The following is a 16576-nucleotide window of genomic DNA, read 5'->3' as shown; positions in this document are numbered from 1 at the left end:
AATTATTTATAAATGTAACGCAGGAATATTTCAGATGTGTGAGAGTTGATTATAATGCATGGCCACACCATGCCTCTCACTGGTCAGCCCTGGCTTAGAGAAAGCACTTATGGGTAGACCCATATCCCATGCACCCGAGACAACCAGCTCAAAGCAGGATCAGGCAATCTGAAAAAGTCCTAATCTCACAGCTCTCTGCTCTGGATACAACTTGCAATGGGAAGGAAGGGAAGAAAAGCCCACCTACCCTCCCTCTACATACCCTTCAGGACATTAAAACAGCCATTGAAACAGGACAAAGGGTCATAATCTCCAAGTATCTTTTTAGTTAAACAGATGGCAAAAAGCGCACAGTGGCTCCCACGCTACGTCTGCGAAGGCTGGGGAGAAGCAACTACAGGGGAGAAGCCCTTCTCCTGAGCTTCCAAGTCTTATGCTCTCTTTCCAAATTACTTCCATTATGAAATAACTTGGAAGAGCAAACACCTGGAAAGTTCATTGCACATGACAACCTAAAAGGAGACCAAGTGTTAAAGCAGACATTTATTAAAATCCATTCATATAGTGTTTTACAGACAAAAAAATGTACAGAGTCCTCAACATCAGGCAATGAACTCTATTCTCAGAAGTGTTTTGCGAGGAGACCAAATTCTTTGCCCTCCCTCCGAAAGGATTCTTCCGTTTCTACTCCTGTAAATGATGCATTTATTACAGCACGTCCCCAGAACAATCCTTTGAGACCCCAAACCTCTGCAGAGAGTGAAAAAAACCTCCTCCAGAATGCAAAGCTTCCTCACAGAGGTGTAGTGCAAGACACATAAATAGCGGCCGTTCAGCGGAGTGCGCACCTGGCGGGCGGGCCATGGAAGAGCTTCGGGGCACAGCTGGGCGGCCCTAGCTGCGGAGCGTGGCCAGCCGCGACTGCATGGCCTCCAGCACCTCCTCCTCCTCCTCCTCCTCCTCTGAGGCGGCCGTGGCTCCTGGAGGCTCAGGCTCTGGAAGGGCATCAGTCACTTTACTAGGTGCTTTGCCCAAGGCCCCTGGAAAGAAACAGCGAGCAGATCAACAGCACATTGGCTTAGACATGGCCCATCCTCTTCCCGCCTCCCAGGCCAGGGCCAGTCTGACAGAGAAGGGGCAAGGAAACAAGCTGTTCTGGTGAGGGTTTGCTCGTGATGACAAACGTGCAAATACCAACTGTAATGACACCAAAGTCATAATAACTATAAAGATTTTGATTTTAAGAATTTTGGTTCTGAATGAACAAACTGAACTACCAAGCACAATAGGGACAGACTCATAAAAGCAGGCAGACAGATCTGGTGGCAGGGGCAGAGGTGATGGAGGGACTAAGGAAGAGAGAGAGAGAGAGAGAGAGAGAGAGAGAGAGAGAGAGAGAGAGAGAGAGAGAGATATCATGGACATGGACACCAGTGTGGTGATTGTGGGGGGAGGGGGAGGAAGAGGTGGAAGAGGGCACAGAGGGGATAAATGGTGATGGAAAAAATAAAATAAAACAATTTTGGTTCTGAAGCTCTTGATCTAAATTCCTAAACACTATTGAATACTTAATTTTCAAGATTCATGAAGATTTCAAATCTAACTAAATTGTTTCTAAATCTTCAAAAAATGTTTTTCTGGAGTATGGAGTAACTACTCCTCTCTCCCCCAACAAATTAAAACAAATGAAAAAACAGTAATTAAATCTCACCAATTATATATATATATATAAAAAATATATATATATATATTTTTTTTTATCAAACAAAAAACTCAGAAAATCCAGAAAAATAAAGATTAAAAACTCAACTTCTGATCAAGATGGCAGAGTAGATGCTGTACTCGCCTCCTCCCACAATCACATCAAAACTACAAGTGAATTATAGAACCATCACTGAGGACCCCTGAAGGCTAGCTGAACAGAATTCACACCCAGCTGAACTGATGTGAAATGGGCGGATCTCACAAGCACGGTGTGGCAATTAAGAAACGGAGGGAACCTAGCCAGTGTGGCTCAGAGGTTGAGCGTTGACCCATGCACCAAGAGGTCACCGGTTTGATTCCCAGTCAGGGCACATGCCCAGGTTGCAGGCTTGATCCCCAGTGTGGAGCATGAAGGAGGCAGCTGCTGATTGATGTTGATGTTTCTCTCTCATCGATATTTCTATCCCTCTCTCTCTCTCTCTCAAAACATATTTAAAAAAAAGAAAAGAAATGGGAGGGGTATCTCGGCTGCAGAGGTCCCCCTGGAGAGTGAGGGAACTCAGCCACAAACCAGACTTTCCAGTGCTGGGAAGGAAGTGCCCATAATATCTGGCCGTGAAGATCAGCAGGGGTTGCTTCCGGGAAACACGAAGGGCCACTAGAGACTGAGGTGCTGACTGTGTGGGGCCCACATGGACTCACTCATTCACAAACTCACTGGCTCTAAGTTCCAGCACAGGGGCAGTGGCTGGAAAAGCGTCAGGGGCACATGGGGAGGAGGGCATGTGGGAAGGAACTGAACTGACTAATTTCAGGGAAAGAGCTGGGGGGATAGGGGAGAAGGCAGCTCTCCCCAGGGGTTGATACTGGAAGGTATCAAATTTGTTCTCTCGTTTAAATTGACTAACACCGCTCACCCTGCCTTGGTGATACCCCACCCTGCCCCACCCCCCGCCCAAATCCCTTGCCTGGCCTGAGCCCCTTCCAGCAGCTCTTTCACACAAGCAGCCCACCTCGGCTCAAGCTACAGCCTTTCCCCTAAATCTGCACACCTCACATGAGTGGTGGGCGCCACAGACTTGCACTGCAGACTTTTTCAAAGGTCCACACATCTCACACATGTGATGGCTGCCTCAGCATGCATTGCATCCTAAGACCAGCACAAGTGCTAAGAGTCTCCACATACACTGTAACTCCTATCAGGTGGCCCCAAGCCTGTCCTAAGTGGAGCCAGTTGTGGCCTATCGAGTAGCTCCAACTAAGCAGCCATAGCCAGGCAGGCACGCGTCGCAGCTGGCTGAGCTCACCTCGCAGTGCCCAGCACAGGGTCACAAGCCTGGCACAAGTGGCAGCCAGCCTTGGTTCACAGTGTGCCCCCCTCTCAAACACCTCCAAAACCAGCACAAGTGCAGATCACTTTAGCTCCTACCAAGTGGTCCCAAGCCCAGCACAAGGGGTGGCTGACCTTGGCCTGCACCGGAGCCACTCCCAAGAGGCCTCACACCCAACAAACCTAGTGGCCAGCTTCAGATCAGACCAGAGTCGGAATCAAACGGCTCCACCACTGACACACCCTAGGGTCAGACTTGGCTGCCCCAGAGCCCACCAAAGTGACTCCAGCTCTGTGGGGTCAGCCCTGCACCACACCTCGTCCATTATACTGGTGGCAGCACTCACAGCCGGTCAGCCTGAGGGTCAAACCAAACCGCAGACATGCTGGCAGCATTCGGGGCTCAACTACAACTCATGAAGGGGACACCCCCGGAGCACCTGGCTTAGATGACTAAGGAGACTGTGTCAATGAGCCACACAGGACACTTTCTATGTAACTTCACTCTGTCAAGACCGGGAGGCCTAGCAGATCTACATAACACATAGAAACGAACACAGGGAGTCAGCCAAAATGAGGAGACAAAAAACATGCCCCCAAGGAAACACTAGGACAAAACTTCAGAAAAAGAATTAAAAGAAATGGAGACAAGCAATCTACAAGATACAGAGCACAAAACATTGGTTGTAAAAATGCTCAATGAATTTGGGAGAAAAATAGATGAACTCACTGAGAACTTCAACAAAGAGACAGAAAACAGAAAAAAGGATATAGATTGAAAATATATTTTAAAAGTCAATAAAAAAAATAAAAATAATAAAAAGTCAGAACTGAAAAATACAGTTATTGGAACGAATATACTAGAGGGAATCTACAACAGATTAGATGAAGCAGAGAAAGAATATACTAGTGAGAATCTACAGCAGATAAGATGAAGCAGAGGATCACATCAGTGATCTGGAAGACAAGGCAATATATGCTGCCAATAGAGACCCACTTTAGATGGAAAGACACACAGACTGCAAATAAAGAGATGGAAAAAGGTATTTCATGTAAATTTTAAAAAAGCTGGGGGTAGCAATACTTATATCAGACAAAGTAAGACTTTAAAACCAAGGCTATCATAAAAGACAAAGAGGTCATTTCACATACAATAGGTGAGATAGGGAAGCCACCTAAGTGTCCATCAATACATGACTAGATAAAGAAGATGTGGTACATACATACAATGGCCATAAAAAAGAATGAAATCTTACTATTCACAACAACATGGATGGACCTGGAGGGTATTATACTAAGTGAAATAAGTCATACAGAGAAAGACAAATACCACATGATTCCATCTATGTGTGGAGTGTAAAAAACAAAGTACATGAACAAACAAAACAGAAACAAACTCATAGATACAGATGGGAGAAGGGTTGGGCAGATGGGTGAAAGTCATTATAAAGTACAAACTACCAGTTATAAAAATAGTCACAGGAATATAAAGTACAGCATAAGGAATATAGTTAATAATATGTATGTGCCCTGGCCGGGTAGCTCAGTTAGTTAGCGAATTATCCCAATACACCAAGGTTATGGGTTTGATCCCTATCAGGACACATACAAGAATTAATGAATGAATGCCTAAATAGATGGAACAACAAATCAATGTTTCACTTTCTCCTTTCCTTTCTCACTAACAATATCAATAAGTGAAATTTAAAAGAAATGTATATATGTATATATTGTGTCAGATGGGTACTAGACTTATCAGGGTAATCACTTCAAAAGGATATAATTGTCTAGTACTATGTTGTATACCTGAAACTAATATAATATTGTATGTCAACTGTAAGTGAAAAATAACTTTAAAAAAGAACAGGGAAAAAAATCCAAATAAACCTCATTAACCATCACTCAGAGATAACTACTATTTTTCTATAGATGTGACTTTTACATAAAAATGTTTATTTCCATAGGTTTTTTTCACATAATGCATAGTGAACATATTTACATGTCACTAATATATTAATTTCTACATTACCTATCACAACTATAATGTATTCCACTAAAACATATATAACATACTTGACTTAACCAATATTCTGTTTTTAGGCATTTAACTTGTTTAGAACTTTTCAGTATTATAAACAAGACTACTACAGACATCCTTGAGTTAAATCATTCAGCCCTCTTTAATTACCAGAGTAAACTACCACAAGTCAATCTTCTAGGTCAGTTAGTTAGAAATTTTATACCAATTCAAACTCCCAAATGCAGTTTTTGACACCAATACTTCACCTTTCACCTTTGAAAACTCTAGGAATTAAAAAAAACTCTTTATTTCTGTGTCTTAAAAAAGATGTTTACAGATAATGTGCCTATTTTTCAAGAAATAACTTGCACAATCTAAAATTAAAAATGTAGAAGGAAGTTATAGCCTAAAGAAAAAGCTGTTAGCTAATTTAGTGAGTGCAGGAAGAATGGCCATGAAAGGAGGTGAGAAGGGAAGAACGTCAGGGTCCTACCTGCTGTAATTTCAAACAGAATTTTGTCAATTTCCATTTCTGCTTCTTCTTCCATTTCTTCCTGGTCTTCCATGCTTTCAAAAGTGTCCTCCAACATCTCTTCTATGATCCCTGCCTAAACACAGAATAAACCAGGTCACTTCCAACAGTTAAATCTGTTCTCAAAAGATACCTTTAAGGGTGAGTGCCCAGTGAACTTCAGGGTCTCCCAGGCCAGTCCACCCTTTTGCGGGCTCACACACAAGAATGTGGCCACAGGAAACCCTGGAGCTGCCCTCTCTGCAGAAAGGCGAAGGGTGAAAAGGAAACTCTTCTCCCAATTTAGCACCAAGCGTGGAGGTGGGCCTCTCACTGCTCTCGGCAGAGCTTCACAGAGCACCCCACACTACAACGGCGGTGCTTGGGGAACACCTTGCAGACAGATGCCTGAGCGTCCCCACCCGTCTGGGCAAGCACTGCACAAGGCACTTCCTACACCACTTCCTCCGGGGCAGCTCAGGTGATAAGGTCAGACAAGCCCCGATCTGTAAGTTACTTGGCAACTTCAAGGTTCAGGTTCCTCCTGTGTAAAAGGGGATAAAACACCTACCTCACAGGGTCGCTGGGTGGGCTTGAGAGGACAGAATGCGAGATGCACCAATGGCTAGCAGAGGCTCAGGAACAACACCCTCCTGAGCCCCGTCCAGCAGCAAGGTCCTTGCGAGGCCCGTCCTGGACGGCAGGTGTTCACGGCTTTCTATTTGGTTTTCAGCCTCCCCTTCTCTAGTCTAACGGGCACCAGCCAACCACAGCCCTCAGATTCCAATCAGCCCACTCCCTGCTTTGTAAATCAAGTTTTACTGGAACACAGTAACTCTCAGGTGTTTACATATTATGTATGGCTGCTTTTACACTACAAAGCAGCGTTGAGTAGTTGTAACAAAGATATAGGTCCACAAAATAGAAATTACATTTAATATCTGGCCCTTCACAGAAAAAAAATTACCAAAAGTTTGCTGGCGAGGGAGGGAGAACGACCCCCCATGCCAGCTTCTCTAACAGTCCCCTGGAGCAGACGGAGGAACCCGGGCTCTTCTTGTCTCTGTACTCCTGTCGGAGCCTGTAAACCCCAGCTTCCCGTTCCCTGGATCCCAACCTCCCCTGAGGTCTGGGTACACTTTCACTTCCTCTAAGGGGCACTCTGGCAACCTGACCCACCTCTGCCATGCTCAGCTCAGGTGGTTTCAACCGATATTAACTGCTGTTCCTCTGTCCTCAGTGTCGGGCCACAGCGGTCCGCCCATTCCTGCCCAGCCCAGCCCAAGCCTCCGCCACTTGCTGAGCGTGACACTTAGCGGGATCAGGGTGAGCCCCAGGTCACCTTCATCATCTCTTTGGACAGCTCCCGCATGGTGGCCTGGATTTCTGGGATCTTCACGAGGGTCTGCATGGCCTTCATCACTTCCGTGCTCTTCTGCAGGGAACCAGCCACTCGCAACACCGCTGAAAGAGAAGGACTACTCAATAGAAGGGACCAAGGATGAAAAAAGAGAGTAAAATGACAAGCCATTCTAAGAAAAGGAAACAGCAGTATGTGAATTTCCAAAGCCATTAATGTATCTGCGGAATACACGACTGCACAAGGAACTGACTTTCCTAAACTGTGTGCTCCTTTGCTAACACTGAGCACGCACTTCACCCGGCCAGTGCGGAGGGACCCGAAGGCCTGCGGCTAACCTTAGGGAAGGACGCCGGCCAGGAATGACCACGGCATCCAGGGGAGTCACACAGGTGAGGAACAGCTCTGGACCTGGCCAGGGTCACACTGGAAAGCAAGGCTTTAGGCTACCCACGCAGTGCTCTTCACAAACCAGCATGTGGACTACAGCCGCTCTGTGAGGAGCCTGCTGCTGGATGTCAGGAAAATGAGAGAAATCAGGATAAGAGGCAGTGAGTATATGTGCGTGTCAACGTAAGATGGTTACAGTTCCCTGCTAGGCAAAAACTGTATTCTGAGATCATATGCATATCTGTATATCACAGACCAATTATTTTTTATCCATTCACCTACTGATACCTAGGTTGCTAACGATGTCCCAGTCACGACCGTTCAACAGGCTGTGTGCACACTGGAAATGGTGGGTGGGAACGGGGCCGGGGAATTGCGGCTACCACTGGCCCCCCCCCCGCCCCTGGTCCCCCCCTTCACCAGGCCCACTGCGCAGCCCAGCCCAGATGGGGGCGTCAGGATGGGGGCAGGGCCTCGCCGGAGAGCTCTCAGCACTCCTGGCACCAGAGTCTCAAGGCGAGGAGAGGAAGGGAGAGCAGATGGGCAGTTAGGGGGATCAGGCCAGGAGGGGAGTGCAGGTAGGCAGTTAGGGGGATCATGCCAGGAGGGGAGAGCAGATAGGCAGTTAGGGGGATCAGACAAGGAGGGGAGAGCACTGAGGGGGATCAGACTGGCAGGGGAGAGCAGTTAGGCAGTTAGGGGGATCAGGCTGGCAGGGGAGAGCAGTTAGGGCCATCAGGCAGGCAGGCAGGTGAGCACTTAGGAGCCAGTGGTTCTGGATTGCGAGAGGGATCCCGGATTGGAGAGGGTGCAGGCCAGGCTGAGGGACGCCCCACCCCCGCCCCCGGTCACGAATTTCATGCACGGGGCCTCTAGTTATAAATAGTACTGCAATGAACACAGGGCTGTGTGTATCGTTTCTTTGAATTCGTGTTTTGTTTTCTTTGTATGTATATCCAGAAGTGTAACTGCTGGGCGGTATGGCAGCTCTATTTTAGTATTTTGAGGGACTTCCACAGTTAACCACAGTGGCTGCACATCCTCCTCAGCATTTATTTGTTGATTTAAAAAAATTTTAATATATATTTTTATTGGTTTCAGAGAGGAAGGGAGGGAGAGAGATAGAAACATCAATGATGAGAAAGATAATTTTTTCCCAGCACTAGGTTCTAAAATGATGACATGATCACAATCTTTACTGACTGTATCAGCAACTGTATAGAGGTTATAGAAATCTTCTTAATATGGCTGATTATTTTCCATTAAATAAAGCAAAGGAATACTATCAAAACATAGCTCAGTAAAGGCATTTCTATGGGAATCAAAGCTAAGGTGGGAGGAGTGTGAGAATGTAGCTTTCTGATTATCTAGGTGCTAAAGGGACAGGACTTTAAACTTTTAGAGGAACGACCCTCTTGTGGCACTCTCAGTTCAATGCCAGCTGTGTGTTCTTACACACTATTTACAGCTGCATAAACACAGCATTCATAAGATTAACAACTAAAACTGAATATGAAACAAATGGAAACAATCAATTTGTTAGGGAGGTGGATGTTTCTAACCCTTTAAAACATTTCAGTGTTGTATTTTGTTTGTTCAAGGGAAAATAATTTTATTGGAAAAAGATAATTATGCACTATAAAATCTGAATTTGTAAAAGTTTTGAAGAAAAACATTTAAAACCACAAAATAAACACTACTATGGACGATACATAACACAGATATATATTTATTTTAGAAGATTATTGCTCAGCAAGCCTTAAAAAAACTGAATTTTAATCTTTCATATGCTAGAAGACAGTTAAATGTTTAATGCCAAATAAAGAGAAAAGTCTGTTCCTGTTAAAATGACAAACTGTTAGGCTGAAAAAAGCAAGCTGCATAACAGTCCCTGTGGTTACTGGTGGGTAAGAGGGCTGAGGCCGAGACAGGGGATTGGTGAACGTTCACTTTTTATTTTGTGGTCTTGTTTATTGTAGTGGCTGCTTTATACATTCTAGGATGTTCAGCAGCATCCCTGGCTTCTACCCACTAAATGCCAATGGCAACATTCCTCCTTCCCCAGTTGTGACAACCAAAAATGTCTCAAATCTGCCCAATGTCCCCTGAAGGGCAAACCTGCCGCCCGCTGAGAATCACTGACTAAGCCAGAAGAGCCACTGCAATTGGAATTAAAGTTACAGCAAGCCTACATAACTTTTAAGTTAGAAATACTAATAAATTATTAAAAATGTGCTTTGATCAACAAATCAGTTTAAATTTCACAAATGTGATGTTTTACCTCAAAGATCCACACTTTGTACACTCACTTTCAAGTACTCCAATCAAAGCATGGAATGAAACAAAGAGAGAGAGAAGGAAATCACAACGGGTGCCTAGGAGAGTGCTGCCCTGTCTGGCCCTCTAGACACTCTGCCCCCAGCATTCAAGGGCTTAGAGCTCCATTCAGTCCCTGCTGCAGGGCGCACCATGGCTGAGCACCCAGGCCTGCCCGACCTTTTTATTTTTATTGTGGCAAAACATTTATAGCATAACATTTACTGTTTTAACTAGTTTTAAATGTACAGTTTGATGGCATTAAGTACATTCACATTGTACATCACCACCACTATCTCTCCAGAACTTTTCTCAAACTTCCCAAACAGAAATTCTGTACCATTACCTTCCTATCTCCCACCTCCCTCCAACTCCTGGCGCCACCATTACACTTTCTGTCTTTATGAATCTGAGTATTTTAGGTACCTGATAGGAATGGAATCATAGTATTTGTCCTTTTTTTAAAAAAAAAAATCTTTATTGTTCAGATTATTACAGTTGTTCCTCTTTATCCCCCCTCCATCCGGCTCCCACCCCACCCTCTGCCCTTACCCCCCGCCCCACTGTCCTCATCCATAGGTGTACAATTTTTGTCCAGTCTCTTCCCGCACCTCCCACACCCCTTCCCCCCCTAGAATTGTCAGTCCACTCCCTTTCTATGCCCCTGATTCTATTATATTCACCAGTTTATTCTGTTCATCAGATTATTTATTCACTTGATTTTTAGACTCACTTGTTGATAGATATGTATTTGTTGTTCATAATTTTTATCTTTACCTTTTTCTTCTTCTTCCTCTTCTTAAAGAATACCTTTCAGCATTTCATATAATACTGGTTTGGTGGTGATGAACTCCTTTAGCTTTTTCTTATCTGTGAAACTCTTTATCTGACCTTCAATTCTGAATGATAGCTTTGCTGGGTAAAGTAATCTTGTTTGTAGGTTCTTGCTATTCATCACTTTGTATATTTCTTGCCACTCCCTTCTGGCCTGCATAGTTTCTGTTGAGAAATCAGCTGACAGTCGTATGGGTACTCCCTTGTAGGTAACTAACTGTTTTTCTCTTGCTGCTTTTCAGATTCTCTCTGTCTTCTGCTCTTGGCATTTTAATTATGATGTGTCTTGGTGTGGTCCTCTTTGGATTCCTTGTTTGGGGTTCTCTGTGCTTCCTGGACTTGTAAGTCTATTTCTTTCACTAGGTAGGGGAAGTTTTCTGTCATTATTTCTTCAAATAGGTTTTCAATATCTTGCTCTCTCTCTTCTTCTGGCACCCCTATAATTCGGATGTTGGTACACTTGAAGTTGTCCCAGAGGCTCCTTACACTATCTTCATATTTTTGGATTCTTTTTTCTTTTTGTTTTTTCAGTTGGGTGTTTTTTGCTTCTTCGTATTTCAAATCTTTGACTTGATTCTTGTGATCCTCTAGTCTGCTGTTGGATCTCTATATAATATCCTTTATTTCAGTCAGTGTATACTTAATTTCTAGTTGGTCCTTTTTCATAATCTCGAGGGTCTCACTAAATTTATCGGCGGTTTCTAGAAAATTCTTGAAAAACCTTATAACTGTGGTTTTGAACTCTATATCCAGTAGTTTGCTTTCCTCCATTTCTGTCATTTGTGACCTGTTTCTTTGTCTCCGCATTTTGGCTGCTTCCCTGTGTTGATAGAGAGGCTTTCTGTGCTAGGTGTCCTATAGGGCCCAGTGGCTCAGCATCCCCAATTACCTGAGGTGGACACTCTTGGTGCACCCCTTTGTGGGCTTTGTGCACAGTCTTGTTGTAGTTAAGCTTTGATTGTTGTTGGTATCACTGGGAGGTATTGACCTCCAGGCCAACTGACTGTGAGAATCAGCTGTATCTGCGATGGGAGAACTTCTGTGCTGGAGACACCCTTCTGGGGCAAGACTTGCTTCAGTGGGGCTTTGGTGCTCACTGAGTCTGCCTCCTGAGTGTGTCCCTTATGGATCTGAGGAGTTGTAATCTGGATGGTTCCACTCTGACCACTGGGTACACTGGCTCTTGGATCTCTAAGGAGGTGCTAATTTAGCCTCTGTCTGAGGCTACCCAGCAGGAGCTACGAAGAGATCTGCAGGTTTCTCTTCCTTGTTTGGGGTTTGGAGGTGCCCAGATGAGGCCCAGCTGTGAAGCAATGCAAGCTGCTGTGGGGCCTTGGGCCTTCTTTTAGATGTTCTGGGTCTCTCTGATCCAGCTGCAGTTAGGTAATTTTAGATTGCAAAGGGCCAGGCCATTCATATGCAAAAGCCTCTGCGCACAGCTTGGGTAGGGCTGGGTCTCAGGGGCTCAACAGGGTGGAGCAAACAGCTATAGCTAATCCTCAGTCCTGCCCTAAGAGGTCCCGGGTCTCAGTGTCCCGCAGTAAAAAAAAAAGGCCGCCCTTGAGTTCTGCCCACCAGACAGTCCAGTTTCTCCCTGTATGAGTCTGGGTCCCCAGAGATTCGCCCGGAACTGGAATTCAGAGCAGTCGGGAGCTTGTGCCTCCCTCCCGAATGAAAAAGACAACTGTGTCCTCAGTTGCCAGCCCTTTCCACGTGTGCCTCCGTACCTCTGCACTTTACTTCCACACCTCCTCTGAGTCTCAGTGTGCTTTTCTCTTTCCTTCTAGTTGTAGAATTTCCACTCAGGCAGCCTTCCTGTGGTTCTGGATGATATCCGTTTGTCTTCTGGTTGTATTTTTGAAGTGGTTGTGTGAGGCAGCAATTTCAGGTGTTTATCTATGCCGCCATATTTGTCCTTTTGTGACAGGTGTATTTCACTTCACATAATGCCTTCAAGGTGTAGCCATTTATAATGTGTGTTAAAGACGAAGAATATTCCATTTTGTATATAAACCACATTTTATCTCTTCATCCTTCAGTGGACACTCAAGCTGCCTTTACCTTTTGCCCATTGTGAAAACACTGCTAGGAACATGGGTGCACAATTACCTGTCTGAATCCCTGCTTTCAATCCTTTTGAGTGGACACCCAGCAGTGGAATTGCCAGATGATATGGTAATTCTATTTCCTGCCCCACCTTTGAACCTCTCTCTTCACTTTCTCCTCTCAATCAAAACATACTCATCATCTGTCTTATTCTGTGGGAAGCTGCTGTCAGAAAGCTTCACCTGGAAAGCATCTGATCATGACAACGTATTCATAGCTGGCAAGGCTTAGCATTTCACCCTCCCAGGGACATCTGCATTTTAACAACTGCATTTTAGGAAAAGGAATGACTGCATCAAATGGTGGGTTTTCAAAGCAGCAACAGGCCTGGGGGGGCGGGGTGTGTGTGTGTGTAAGGCACATTTGAAGCAAGACCACTCAGGAACTCTCATTACACCATTTCTGGTTTTCTCCTTTCTCACTCCCTAAATGTAAACTCCTCCCTCTTGCCTGTCCCAAGTCCTATCCTCACGTACCTTCTCTGCTGTATTTAATTTATCAACAAGCAACACCCTATTATAAACTCTCTCAATTCTCTCCCTGGGGGTTCCTCTCACCAGGCAGCGCATTGGTGCTGGGGAAGCCAGGTGATCCTCATCCAGCGATCTGGACAGCCCAACAGAATCTCCTTTCCTCCCTTCCTCTCCCTAGGTTTCCAGTGTCTTAATGGCCCTGCAGTCTTTCTACGTTCAAGAGTTTGGCGCATCTCTGGCTTGTTTACACCTTCACCAAGTCCCGTTTACCCTTCATGCAGAACAGTGCCTCCTCTCGCCCTCTCTTCCATGCCATCTCAGTGGACTGACTACTCAGGCTCTGCCCACTACCTCCCTGGTCCCACTGCCCCACTTGCTGCATCTGCAGTCTGTGCTTAAGTGTGCCAAGGCTCTCCACTGCCTAGGAAATGAATGACAATTCCTCAGCTTAACTCTCAGCTCGACTCCAAATTACCTTTGCAGCGTTACCTCCCACTGCTCCCCTTAATGCACTCTCATCAAACTGAATCAAGTGCTGTTGGCTGAACACAACTTGAAATACTTCACCTGCACCCTAGTTCCTCTACTCAGCTGCCTCCCTGATTCTCCCCCAAATACTTTTCCTCTGAACTCCCACTGAATTTTATCTGCTCCGTAGCCCCAGCACAACTCAATTTGAATGTGTCTCTAAGAACTCTTGCTTTTAATAGCTGTAAAAACTGCCTTCTTACCCTAGCCAGTAGATAGATTGTGGGCCCGCAGACTGAAGGGTTCCAGGTTTTTCTCCGGCCAAAGGCACGTACCTGGGTTGTAGACTCGATCCCCAACCTTGGTCAGGGTGCATGAGGAAGGCAACCAATCGATGTGTCTCTCTCACATTGATGTTTCTCTCTCTGTCTCTTCCCCTCCCTTCCACTCTCTCTAAAAATCAATGGGAAAATATCCTTGAGTGAAGATTAACAAAAAATAAAAAACACCAAAAAAACCCCATCTTCACTTCCCTGCTCATCCTTACTGGCCATCAACTTGAGAGTTGGGGTACCCAACCTCCCAGACCTTCCTTCAGAGTGGAGTACACTATTGTTTTTGCCCCATGACCATTACACATACTGACACTCTAGTTGGAACATCCCACCAACACATACACTTAATTGCTCCTCCTCCTTCAGGTTACATCCGTGCCTTAAGGAGCCACCTTTCACTGCATTTCCCTTTTCCAGTCTCCTAGTGCTTAACACAATTATACATATGCATGTATTTTATTACTTTATTAAACTTATTCAATTATTTGCTTTTCACCCCATACCTAGAGGGCAACACTGTGCCTGTAATGTTCATTATTTTATCTCCAGTGCCCAGCAATATATATGGCACATAATAGGGGCTAAGAGAATGTATTTATTAAATTTATGAAAACATTTTGCTCTTTGTAGCTTAGTCCATTTGCTGAAGAGACTGGAGAAGGTTCTCATGAAGCTTACACTTAATCCAACCTCCTCCAATTACCCTCTCTGCCTCCCTCTCTCTTCTTAAAAAAAAAAAAATACATTTTTATTGATTTCAGAGAGGAAGGGAGAGAGAGAAAAAAACATCAATGATGCTAGAGAAGAAATAACCAGCTGCTTCCTGCACGCCCCCACTGGGGATCGAGCCCACAACCTGGGCATGTGCCCTGATCGAAAATCGAACTGTGACCTCCTGGTTCATAGGTCAACGCTCAACCACTGGGCTATGCCAGCTGGGTTCTCTTTCTTTCTTAAAAAGGGAGAGAGAAATAGAGAAGCAGCAGCTCTGAGAACCAATGCAAGGAACAAAAAGTAATTTATTAAAGAAAACTGTCAAAAATAAGGGACAATACTGCATTCATGAAATAAAAACAGAATTTTTTTTTAAGGGGACTATCACAGAATTCTTTCCTGTAAATAAAAATCAAGCTAGCCAAAACAAAAAATTCAATAGAATAAATGGAATATAAAGTTGAGGAAATTTCTCAGAAAGTAGAAAACAAAGACTAAATTGATAACAATGATAACAACATTTAAACCTATAATATGTAGCAATTACCATGTGCCAGGCACTAAATTAAGCCTCACACTACCCTATGAGGAAGGTACTATTATTATTCTCAAAACAGAAAATAGGAAACCTAACAAATTAAAGGACAAATCTAGGAAATTTAACAACTGACTAAAATCTTTTGCTTTCATTAACCGCCCCCCCCGGCCCCGCCCACAACAAACAGAAAAATGCAGTGCGTGGAAAAGAAATGATCACAAATCCCAGAACTGAAAGAACAAGGAACAGAAGGGGTAGAACCCTTGTCTTTTAAAAATCTAAGTGCAAACATTTACAACTGAAATTATATGATGTCTTGGATTCCTAGAGGAGAACATAGGGAGTAGGTGGGGATACAGATGAAGTAAGACCAGCCAAGATTTTGTGTGGGCATATTAATTTTGATATACTCATTAAGACATGAGTGGAGATGCCAACTATACATTTAGTGATGAAGTCAGGCTGAAGACAAAACTTCAAATATCAACAGCATTTAAAGGCATGAAGCTAGATGAGATCATGATGTTAGAAGATGGAAGGGAGCAGAGGGCCAAACAGAGCCTTATAGCACTTTAACATTTAAAGATCAAAGAGCAGATATTTTACTTTTAAGTTGTGATAGAACCACAGGGTAATATATGTTTTAAAAAACATTACATATTGTTAGGAATGTATATTTAAAGGATAACAAGCTCTTGACTTGAGCAGTACCTGAGAAAGCTTTCGTCATGTTTACCACTGAAAGTACATGCTATGGGAGGAAAGATTTTTTTTTCACGTAAATTAATGGTGATCTGTGAGTTATAATTGCTTGAAAAGATTTTTCGGAATCAGTACACAGGGAGAAAAGGTGACAGAAGAGAGTGATCAAGTTCACTAGTTCCCACAGATGTTAAACAAGATAACACTTCTTAAAGCAGCGGTTCTCAACCTGTGGGTCACGACCCCTTTGGGGGTTGAACAACCCTTTCACAGGGGTCGCCTAAGACCATTGGAAAAAACATATATAATTACATATTGTTTTTGTGATTAATCACTATGCTTTGTGTTCAATTTGTAACAATGAAAATACATCCTGCATATCAGATATTTACATTACGATTCATAACAGTAGCAAATTACAGTTATGAAGTAGTAACGAAAATAATTTTATCGTTGGGGGTCACCACAACATGAGGAACTGTATTAAAGGGTCACGGCATTAGGAAGGTTGAGAACCACTGTCTTAAAGGTTAAAAAGTCGGACTATAAAAAGATATGGAAAAAAGAACTCTCATCTGCTGCTGGTGGAAATATATATTGGTAAAACCTCTGTAGAGAGTAATTTTGCAATTCTAGAATAACTTAAATTCAGCTATTCCACTCTGCGTATATAACTGTCCTAAAGAAACCACCTGACGTGTGCAAGAGTGAAAAGACATTCACAGCAGCACTGTTAGTAACAGCAAAAACTGGAAATAGCCTAAATGCTCATCAA

At 44.0% G+C, this 16576-nt stretch overlaps 1 protein-coding gene across 2 annotated transcripts in view; it reads right to left on the bottom strand.

The window, feature by feature from the left end:
- Positions 1-525: 525 nt before the first annotated feature.
- CHMP3 (charged multivesicular body protein 3) overlaps positions 526-16576 on the bottom strand; it is a 44878-nt gene continuing 28827 nt past the window's right edge. For both annotated transcript variants that reach the window (XM_059659223.1, XM_059659224.1), the window contains 3 exons: positions 6908-7029; positions 5548-5662; positions 526-1040 (listed from right to left, as the gene is read on the bottom strand). In XM_059659223.1, coding sequence (XP_059515206.1) covers positions 895-1040; positions 5548-5662; positions 6908-7029 — 383 coding nt within the window. In that variant the 3' untranslated portion in view covers positions 526-894. The remainder of the gene's footprint in view (positions 1041-5547; positions 5663-6907; positions 7030-16576) is intronic.

The sequence above is a fragment of the Myotis daubentonii genome, chromosome 12, assembly GCF_963259705.1.
Source record: "Myotis daubentonii chromosome 12, mMyoDau2.1, whole genome shotgun sequence".
In the NCBI taxonomy this organism is placed as follows: domain Eukaryota; kingdom Metazoa; phylum Chordata; class Mammalia; order Chiroptera; family Vespertilionidae; genus Myotis; species Myotis daubentonii.
This window is presented reverse-complemented; position numbering and strand designations above follow the sequence as displayed.